Raw genomic sequence first — 9,811 nt, 5'->3', positions numbered from 1 at the left:
AAAGTACGGCCAGTGCTGGACTACTGTGAGCTAAATGACTACGTACCTGCCTTTACTGCTGATAGCGACATATGGGCTGATAAGATGTGCAAATGGTGCCAACACGGAAGTAATGTGGCTCTTCTGGACCTACGCAAGGCTTATCTGCAGGTGCGTGTCAATCAGCAGCTGTGGCCGTTTCAGACAGTGATGGTACGAGGCCAGCGCTACTGTTTGATGCGCCTTGACTTTGGTCTCAACATAGCTCCGATGGTCATGAACGCTGTCATTAAGAACATCTTGGCTCAGGACCCAGATAACGAGCGTGCAGTGTTGCCTTACATCGATGATCTGTTGGTGAATGAGAACCTAGCCAGTGCAGAGCAGGCCGCTGCAAATTTTGCTGCTTTTAGCCTGGAATGCAAGCCGCTGAACTGTTCAGCTGATGGGGCACGACTGCTAGGGTTGCACGTGCAGTCATCAGATGGCCAGTTGAAGTGGACACGTGACAGTCCAGTCGACCCACCATCGACAAGAGTGACACATCGTGCGTGTTCGCATAGTGCAGATGGTTAGTCATGCACTTGCCAGTAGGAGGGTGGCTCCGGCCAGCAGCTGCGTGGATTAAACGTCAAGCAAATACAGTGACACAGGGCTGGGACGACATTGTGGATGACGACTCCCTGCTTCAACATATGGAGTATGTGGCAGCACGACTGGTCAGGGAAGATCCGTGTCATGGCCTCTGGTGTGTGTATGGCAACCGGGCAGCTCTGTGGACAGACGCCAGTGCTCTAGCTCCTGGAGTTGTTTTAGAGATGCCACAAGGCAGTGTAACTGAAGACGCATGCTGGCTGAGGTGGGACGACAGTTCGCACATCAACATGGCGGAGCTGGATGCAGCAGTCTGTGGAGTGAACTTGGCAACTGCTTGGGGTATAAAGAACATTGAGTTACAGACAGACACTGCCACAGTATATCGCTGGATTGACGACGCACTGACTGTTCATGCACGACTTCGAACGAAGGCTCACGGAGAGATGTTGATTCACCAACTGGTGAGTGAGTTGGGAATGACGTTGTCTGCGAGGCTTGTCCGGTCTACAGAAAATCAAGCTGATGTCCTCATACATGTCCCAGAGGAGTGGGTGAGGAATGACAGACTGGTAGCTGGCGCAGCAGCAATGGACGAACAAGACACAGCTGAGCCTAGAATTGCTGATGTCCATGTATGCGCTGGTCATCCTGGCATCCAGCGCACACTGTTTTTTGAGTGCCGAGAGATCTCTCAACTGGTGACACGGGCTGAGGTGCGTGAAATTGTGAAGCGGTGTGATGTGTGCCGAGCCATTGACCCGGCTCTGATGAAGTGGCAGCACGGGTCACTGGGTGTGACAGGAACATGGCACCATTTGGCATTAGACGTCACTCATCACAGTAGTCACGCCTATCTGACAATCATCGACTGTGAGCCATCCCGATTTTGCATATGGTAGCAGCTGTGACACCCAAATGGAGATACCATCATTCGCCAGTTAGAGCAGGTGTTGTATAAGTGAGGAGCACCTGTCGAACTGCTCTGCGATAATGACAACATCTTCCACGGGCGGCAATTCGCAGCCTTTGTCACACATTGGGGCATGTTAGTACGCTTCAGGGCGGCATATGCCCGAAGTGGCAATGGCATCATTGAACGAAACCACCCACAGTGAAGGTGATCATTGCCAGGAAACAATGCTTCATCGCTGAAGCAGTCCATCTGTATAATATCACAACCCGAGATGGAACATCAGTGACGGAAGCCCCTGCCAATGGTGTGTACAGCTACGAGGTGCGAGACTGTGTACGACCTACCCAGGAACAGCTCATCACGGACACAATGCCTGATGGTGATGAAGGCATGCGGTGTGCAGTGGTATGGTATGGTAAAGATTCCCCCTTCGTTCTTGTAGAAGGGGTTGGGCCGTATGTTAGCCCAGTCAGTGAGGTCAGGCGTTAATATGTAAGTGGTAGAGCAGCCCTTAGCAGCCCCTCAGCTGTCTTGTTTATTCTAGTTAAAGTAGAGAGATACAAACACACATTTATACATATATACATGTACACATATCCATATGTACATACACATATATACACACAAACACACACACATGTATAGATAAATATATATATATATATATATATATATATATATATATATATATATATATATATATATATATATATATATAATAACACAGGCACACCATAGGCATACACGCTAGGTGGGAGGGGGAGCAGCAAACACAACTCAAGTTAGAACTGGGAGGGAAGTCGTGGCTACAACAAAGGCTGCAGCATATCGGAGGGTAATTGTCGGTCTGGCAACTGCATGGGTTCGGGGTATATCAGCACTGGGAAGGGGATATCTTTTCCTGATCCGGGAGGTGGCCGGACATCTGAGGAGGTAGTGCAGAAGGGGGAAGGGGGTGGTTATCTGGCAGTGCTGGCACTCAGAATCAGGGTCTGCATCCTCATCTGCAATCTCAGAGAAACACTTATAACCAAGATGAAGGCAGCGCAGGCAATTAAGTGTTTTTGTGTCATACCTGGCGTTGACTGGCAGGGACTTATATTGTGTGGCCACAGCATACCATCTGGCAGAGGGGGAGCCCAGTTGTACATGATGACAATGATCTTCTTTAGTTAAAGCGGCTGCCTTATGTCCGATGGAGCGTTTGACCTGGCTTAAGCTGGTTTTATTTCAAGGTCAATATAGGGTCTATGAAGGGCGGTCTTCACTGTGTGGTCAGCCTTTTCATTCCCGATGATGACGACATAACTTGGGATCCAATTGATGGTGATCGATCCCCCTGCATTGCGGATTGCAATTTCAGTGTTGAAAATGTCATATAACTTTAGTGTTGTCATTGTGAGTGTGTCGGCAAAGTGTGTGGATGGCTGAAGCTGAGTCTGTGTGTATGATGGTGGGGGATGTAGGGGCGTGCTCTAGGACGTCAGAGAGGGCAACAGAGATAGCTGCCAGCTCAGCTTGAAGGGTGGAGGCCCCATCCTTGATGCGCAAGCCGTGGGAACGATCCCCACACACAAAGGCTGCCCCTGCCTTTGAAGACTTAACTGAGCCATCAGTGTAGTACATGGCCGAGTCAGGGACTGTGAGGGTGACGATTCGTCTGAGGCCCTCTCGATGCATCAGTTGGGTGGGGGTTTGGGCCTCGGGTGGTGAGCGGGGGATGATGAGATTTAGCAGAGGGGGGCTTCAAGGAGGCTGAGCCTGGTAGGTGGCTCCAGGTGCAGTAGAGACCTGCACGATGTAATCTGCCAGGTTGTATTCGTGAATAGCACGTGCGGCGCTGTGAACCCAGCTGTGTGACAGTAGGTCAGATTGGAGATTAACTGCTGCTATGAGTCGGGGCAGGAGTTGGAGGGGAGAGGCGTTGTGGGCTAACTTGGCTGTGAGACCAGCCACTCTAGCCCCTATGTGGAGGTGTAGTGACTCCAGGTTACACTCCAAGCGGAGGTTCCAAAGGCGTGTCCACATGGGGGCTCCAGTCATAATCCGCATAGCATGGTTTTGGATGACCTCCAGTTTGTCAAGCAGTGGAGAGTCGATAGTAGGCAGTGCTGGGGCCGCATAGTCAACCAAGGCTCTGATGGTCTGTATATAAAAGAGGCGGAAAACTTTGTAAGTTGCTCCCCTCTCCTTTCCTGCCAAGGACCTTAGTGCATTGAGGTGGAGCTTCGTTCATTTTCGGAGGTGGTTCACTTCTTGGTTAAATGAAAGTTTGGAGTTGAAGATGACTCCAAGGTACTTGTGCGTGGTGACATATTCAATTACGGAATTGGAGCTGGTCTGTAGGAGGGTTGATGAGGAAAGGGAGGGCCTTGGTCTTATGGGGGTTGATCTTAAGCCCCAGCTCTGAACATTTTCGGTGGAGTCTCGTCAGGTCCCTCTGGGCTTTAGCATGGTAGGGGCCCCCATGGACGATCAAAGTTATGTCATCTGTATAACAGAGGAGGAGAGCTCTGGGGCCTAGGTCCACTTGCAGAAGGCAGTCTATTAAAATATTGAAGAGCGTGGGGCTAAGAATGCTGCCCTGTGGGGTGCCATTCATGTGCTGGTGTTCTAAGGATGTGTGCCCCTGAAAGTGTACTGCTGCTTTCCGACCCCGGAGAAAACTCTCCAGCCAGCTTAGGAGGTGACCTTTGACCCCCCTGCTTGCCAGGGCTGCCAGGATGACCTCTGGGCATGCCAGCTCGAAAGCCTTCTCCAGGTCAATAAAGACAGCTAGGCCTCTGCCGCCAAGCAACTCAGAGAGGAACGAACTCAGGCACTCGGCTGTCCCCTTACCTCTGGTGTAGGCAAAGATGTGGCTGTGAAGGGCTGGCAGGAGCCAGTTGAGCCGCCGGAGCACCATCTTCTCAGCAGTCTTGCATAGGCAGCTGAGAAGGGAGATGGGCCTGAAGGCTGTGGGGTCAGGTGGTTTGGGGATGGGGTGAATGGTGGCAGTCTTCCACTGCTCAGGGAGTTTGCCCAGGGACCATGAATGGTTAAGTAAATCTAGGAAGGCAGACCTCGCTGTGGCACCAGCATGTGTAAGCATGGAATACATGATACCGTCTGGGTCTGGGGCACTGTCAGTGCTGATTTTGAGTGCATTATCAAGTTCGTGCATGGTAAACAACTGATCACAGTCCTCTGGGGTGGTCTTGCAGGTGTGTATCAGATCTGATCTGGCTTGGTGCAGGGCTTCCTGCTGACGTCTAGTGTCTTCAGGGAGTTGGGTGGGAGAGGTCCGCAGAGCAAATGCAGCTGCCAACCTTTCACCCTCTCCCTGTGGATCGTGGTGAGAGGGGGGATGAGGTGGGAGGGGCCTAGAGACGGTCCTCAGCTTCCTCCATATGCTCCCCAGCTTCGAATGAGCTCCTAGGGACCAACACCATTCCAACCACTTTTGCTCCTTGATGTCGGCCTTTTTGGTTATGGAATGCCTGATGACAGCTTGAAGGTGGGCTAGGCTGTCAGGTGTCGGGTTGGCTCGATGGATCTTCTTGGCCCTGTTAAGACGCCTGTTAAGTTCCTGCACTTTGTCACAATAGAACCAGTGGTCCTTGTGGAAGGCTTTTGGTGGGACAGTTTTGGGGATGGAGGAACCTGCCGCTGTGCGGAAGGCATCTGTGAGGAGGGTGGCATGTTTTTCCAGGTCGACTGGGGGGCTGAAGTTTGCTGTTTTCTCCAGTGTGGCGATGAAGTGTGGGCAGTCTGCTCTCTTGGTGTTCCACCTTTGTGGGGGCCCAGAAGGTTTAGGGAGTGGGGCCACATCAGTGATTGTGACAATGGCATGGTGGTCCGATGTGAGGGTGGGGTGCAGTTCCCAGGTGGTAAGGGTAGTTAGGCCAGAGGAGATGAAAGAGAGATCCAGCCGGCCTCCTTGTACATGTGTTGGTATGTTAGGGTCGTTAAGGAGTGCTAAATCAGGCACCTCTTCCATCATCTCAGCAATATGGCGGCCAGCGGTGTTGGTGGTGGACCTAGACCCAAGGCTGGGGTGGTGGGCATTGAGGTCACCGCCAATAAAGAGTCGTATGGTTGCGGAGAGAGTGGCAACCTCTCCAAGGTTAAGGTCGGCGTTGGGGGGGCGATAGATGTTATAAATACGTAGGTGGTTGTCCGCCAGGGTGATGTCAATTCCCTGTATTTGAACATTGTCGTCACAGTCTGGTAGGGAACTGATGGCTGTGGCAGGGATGTGGCTGCGTACTAGAATTGCACAACCCCTAGGGCCCCCTGGAGAGCTGGAGAGGAAGAAGGCAGTGAAGCCTCGCAACCTGAAAGGTTTATGAGGGTTAAGCAGTGTCTCCTGGAGGAGGAGGATGTCAAGTCGGTCCCTATGGGCTGCCTCCTCCAGCAAGGGGCCATGGGTGATGCACCTGGATATTCCATTGCAGAATATGTAATGTTGGGGTGTTGGAGGTCTGTTTGGGGTCTTTGGGAGTGAGAGGGTTGTCCCTTAGTCGTCTACTTCTGTGCGTGGTGGTATGGGGGATCGTGAGCGGGGTCTGTGTGTGGCTGTATTTGTGCGTGGTGAAGGTGTGGGGGGTTGGTGATGTGGTGTGCATGTTGGTTTGTCCGTGGTGAGGGTTTGGCTGCATGGGTTTGGCAGGGCCGTGTGAAGGTGTTCCCGGAGCCTGTGTTGAAAGAGGGATCTGCTTCTCATGTCTTCCTTGCCCCTTTGTTTGCAAAGTTGTGTGGCTCTGTTGGGACAGTGTGCCTGGGGAGGGGTGGGGGAGATGGTATGGGAGGGAGTGGGAGGGGTCATGGAAGGTGGCGGCAATGTTTTTGTCTGTGCTGGAAGGGGGCGGTGCTGATGTGTGCTGGGTTCGGCAGTTGTGTGTTCTTTCTCTAGACACTGCGCTATGGTCTTGTCGATCAGTTCGAAAACTCCCTCTGGGCGGGGGAATGGGCTTGCCTAGCATCAGTCCGATCCAGTCGGTGATGAATTCGCCAAGCTGTTGACTGAGGATGCAAAGCTCTTGCTTGCTCAGTGGATAGTACCCTTGGAGCGGTGTGGGAGCTGGTGGAGGGGTTTGGGTTGCAGCGTCTGGCTCTGTCTGAGTTTCAGTGGTTAGCACTGGTGGACGTGTGTAAGGTGAGTGAGGGACAGGGGGAAGGGATGCGGTAGGAGGGGTAGGCCGAGGTGGAGGGGTTTCAGAGGGCTTCCCGGTGCTTGGTGGCAGAGGGAGGAACTCTTCTGGGGCCAGTGGGGGCTGAGGTGTGAGGTGCGGTGCAGGCTGTTGGCCCCATACGAAGGTCCTTGGTGGTGCCGGTGCTGCAGGCACCTTTACCTGGACCCAGCGATGTTCTCTTTCCATGCCCTTCTGGACTAGGTCCTTCCTTGCAGGACAGAGTTTGTTCCATGCATGGTGGGGGCTGCTGCAGTTTGGACATTTTGTTGTCACGTTAGCTTTCAGTTTGTCTATGCACTGCTGTGTGGGATGATGGCTGCTGCACACAGCACAGGTTGGAGGGCAGGTGCATCGGGACTGGTGATGGCCGAGGCATTGGCAGTTGAAGCGGCGGAGAGGTTCTGGAGTGTAGAGGCGGATGTTGTAGGTGCCCCACGATTTCAGGTTTAGGGTAGGAGGGATGGGGCCCCTGATGGTGACAAGAACTTGCCTGGTGGGTGCTCCCCTGACCTCGCATCGTGTAGCTTCCTCTACTTGGTCGTGAGTTCTTATGACTTCTAACGGAAAATTTAGGGGATAGTGTTGAAGGACGACCTTCCTGGTGGCTAGGTTCGGGTCGAGTTTCTTTAGCTGTAAGGGCTTGCCTGCCACAGTGGAAAGGTTCTCTAAGGCATGCAGGGTAGTCTCATCAAGGGGGACCAGGATGGTGTTCAGGTTCCTGGTTGCCTCCATCCTAAACTGAAGGTGGAGTAGCTCAGTCTCAATGGCCACAACTGCTTCGTAAGGGGTCTGGAAGGCATCAGTACTGGAGATAAGGAAGGCTGAGTACCTGAAGGTAGGAGGTTGGGGTGCCCTTGTGGTGTCTGGGAGGGCTGAGATGCGTGCTATAGACCCCCACATGGGGTAACAGTGGAGTTAGAGCAGTCTGAAGCAGGGAGGGAGGTGCTTGCTCCTTCAGAGAGGTTGCCTGAACACCTTTTTTTCTTTCTATCCACCAGGGTGAAGCCATCATCAGGGTTGCTATGTTCAGGGGCTTCAGTGGCTAAGGCAGTGGCTGCATTCATCTGGGAGGAGGGGCCGGCAGGTGGAGTCAGGTTGGTGGTGTCAACGCAGGTGAGTTCAGGAACGGCAGCAGAGGCGTCTTCAGTATCCATGGCCAAGTAAAAGTCCTTCTAGATATGGTCAGGGCTAGTGAGCCGTTGTTTTCATGGCTGAGGAGCGTGGTTTATTGCTAATAGGTGGAGCTGGAGTAGCAAGGTCGCCACCAGGGTCAGAATCAGGACAAGGGTCGGGCATGTTCATGGCTTAAAAAAAAAAAAAAAAAAAGGCACTCGTCAGGAAACCTACCTATTACCCGTGGCTAAGTTACCCCGAGTATAACACCCCCCTCTCACTAATGGAGGACGAGGGGTGGGTCGTGGGTATGCCTTGGGTAACCCTTCACAGGGACCTAACCTAACCCCTAACAGAAATGCCACCCCAGACACCTCCTATAACTACCCCTACCAAAAGGTCCCCCTTGTGGATGTTCCTAAGCGAACAAACCCTCGGGGTTCAGCGTCATACTATGCCTGGGGTATCTAGTGGCAAGGCTGACAAGAGTGTATCAAAAACAAAGTCCATAAACATGCCCCAAAATGCTAAGAATGGGAAAAATCCTTTAAGAGTACATGAGACTAAGTCCCAAAACCCCCTTGTAGTGTCAGAGACAATGTCTTAGAAGGAGGCAAAAAAGGGTAAAACTGGAGAAAATTGATAAGAGGGCCAGAAACAAAGTCCCGAAAGTGGCTCCAAAACCGGAAAAATGAGCGAAAATCAACAAGAGTAAAAGAGACTAAGTCCCAACACTCAAGAGCTCTGACTACACATCTGCACATGTCGATCCTCGAATCGGTATACATTGGGTGATGCTGTTTGGATCAGGGAGCGTGGTGATCGCTGCACTTCGGTGTCGCAGCCTGGTGTCATCACTAAGGTCAACTCTCCGCAGGTGGTGGATGTTGATGGTATCCCCCGGCACGTGAGGGATGTAAGGCACCGCAGCAGCACCTCACTGGATCAGGGCAGCCAGCCGAACATGCATGAGGCTGGTACTGATCCCCCACTGTACGTCGTTGTACAATCTCAACATCCGCAATTGCACCAGCAGGCAGTGTCAGATGAGTCCCGCCCAACAACGACAGATCCAGAGGCAGTACTTCAACGAAGCACATGCATACAGTGCCCACCGCTTCGATTTGGTTATGATCTTGCAGATCAGGGTGGGGTGTAATGTCATGTTATCTATGTATTTGTCAGTGTCATGTTATCTATGTATTTGTCAATGGTATGTAGTTGTCCGTGTTATGTTACCTATGTATTTGTCAATGGTATGTATTTGTCAGTGTTATGTTACCTATGTATTTGTCAATGGTGTGTGCGTGTGTGTGTGTGCAAGGGTGTTGACCAGCTAGTTTATGCCTCTGTGACGTCAATGGTTGGGGGGGGTGCAGTTAGAGGGAGGTGAGGAGGACCGGCCAGCGCAGTTCCGGTCTAGCAGCCGTAGGAGGAGGATCACTGCCGCCTTAGTGAGACCTTCCCAGCTATGCCCGACCAGCGCTCTACTGCCACCGCCTACGACCCGTTGAGGGGGGCATCCAGCAGTAGTTCTAGACCGCCGGGAGCCACGAAGATCACAGGTGTGGTGGTGTGGTTCAACGTGAAGTCTGGGTACGGCTTCATCAAGCGCCGGGACGCCGGTGCTGATGTTTTTGTGCACAGTCTCCGGATCGTTGCACCTAACCCCTAACACTTTCGGCGCTCTCTTGGCGAGGGTGAGGCTGTGGAGTTTCGGCTCTGTCAGTCACCCAAGGGTCCCGAGGCTACGGATGTCACTGGGCCGGGAGATGCTGCTGTGCAGGGCTCTGCCCATGCACGGCGGCGCCCCACGGCCCAGAGACGCCAGTCTCGTGATCCTGGGTGTTCTGGGGAGACTAATCTCCTAGTCTCGATGTGCGTCGCTACGGCACAGGCTTTTTGTGGGGGTAATAAGGCTCTGTTGCACGTTCTCCTCCCTCAGATCTTTGAGGAGAACGGGCTACCAAGACTTGTTATCCCCCAGAGCTTTGTCGGAGATGCACATTCCGCCCCTCACCCAGATCGTCGTCCC

General features: G+C 52.7%; 1 protein-coding gene across 1 annotated transcript; it reads left to right on the top strand.

Annotated features, from left to right (window-relative positions):
- The first annotated feature begins 557 nt into the window (after positions 1-557).
- LOC145396218 (uncharacterized) lies at positions 558-2,665 on the top strand. The gene is made up of 3 exons (XM_080269656.1): positions 558-1,446; positions 1,689-1,884; positions 2,506-2,665. Exons 1-3 carry the CDS (start codon positions 558-560, stop codon positions 2,663-2,665), a joined length of 1,245 nt encoding a protein of 414 aa, XP_080125782.1.
- The last annotated feature ends 7,146 nt before the right edge of the window (positions 2,666-9,811 follow it).

Source organism: Coenobita brevimanus, chromosome 4 (genome assembly GCF_032717465.1).
Source record: "Coenobita brevimanus isolate Jiangsu-jjx chromosome 4, ASM3271746v2, whole genome shotgun sequence".
In the NCBI taxonomy this organism is placed as follows: Eukaryota; Metazoa; Arthropoda; class Malacostraca; order Decapoda; family Coenobitidae; genus Coenobita; species Coenobita brevimanus.
This window is presented reverse-complemented; position numbering and strand designations above follow the sequence as displayed.

Bases quoted from the DNA above. Each gene is read 5' to 3' on its own strand.
- LOC145396218 (XM_080269656.1), top strand. From the start codon at position 558: ATGCACTTGCCAGTAGGAGGGTGGCTCCGGCCAGCAGCTGCGTGGATT. The intron at 1,447-1,688 runs GTGAGCCATCCC...AACCACCCACAG, and splicing joins CTATCTGACAATCATCGACT to TGAAGGTGATCATTGCCAGG. The intron at 1,885-2,505 runs GTGTGCAGTGGT...CTGCAATCTCAG, and splicing joins GATGGTGATGAAGGCATGCG to AGAAACACTTATAACCAAGA.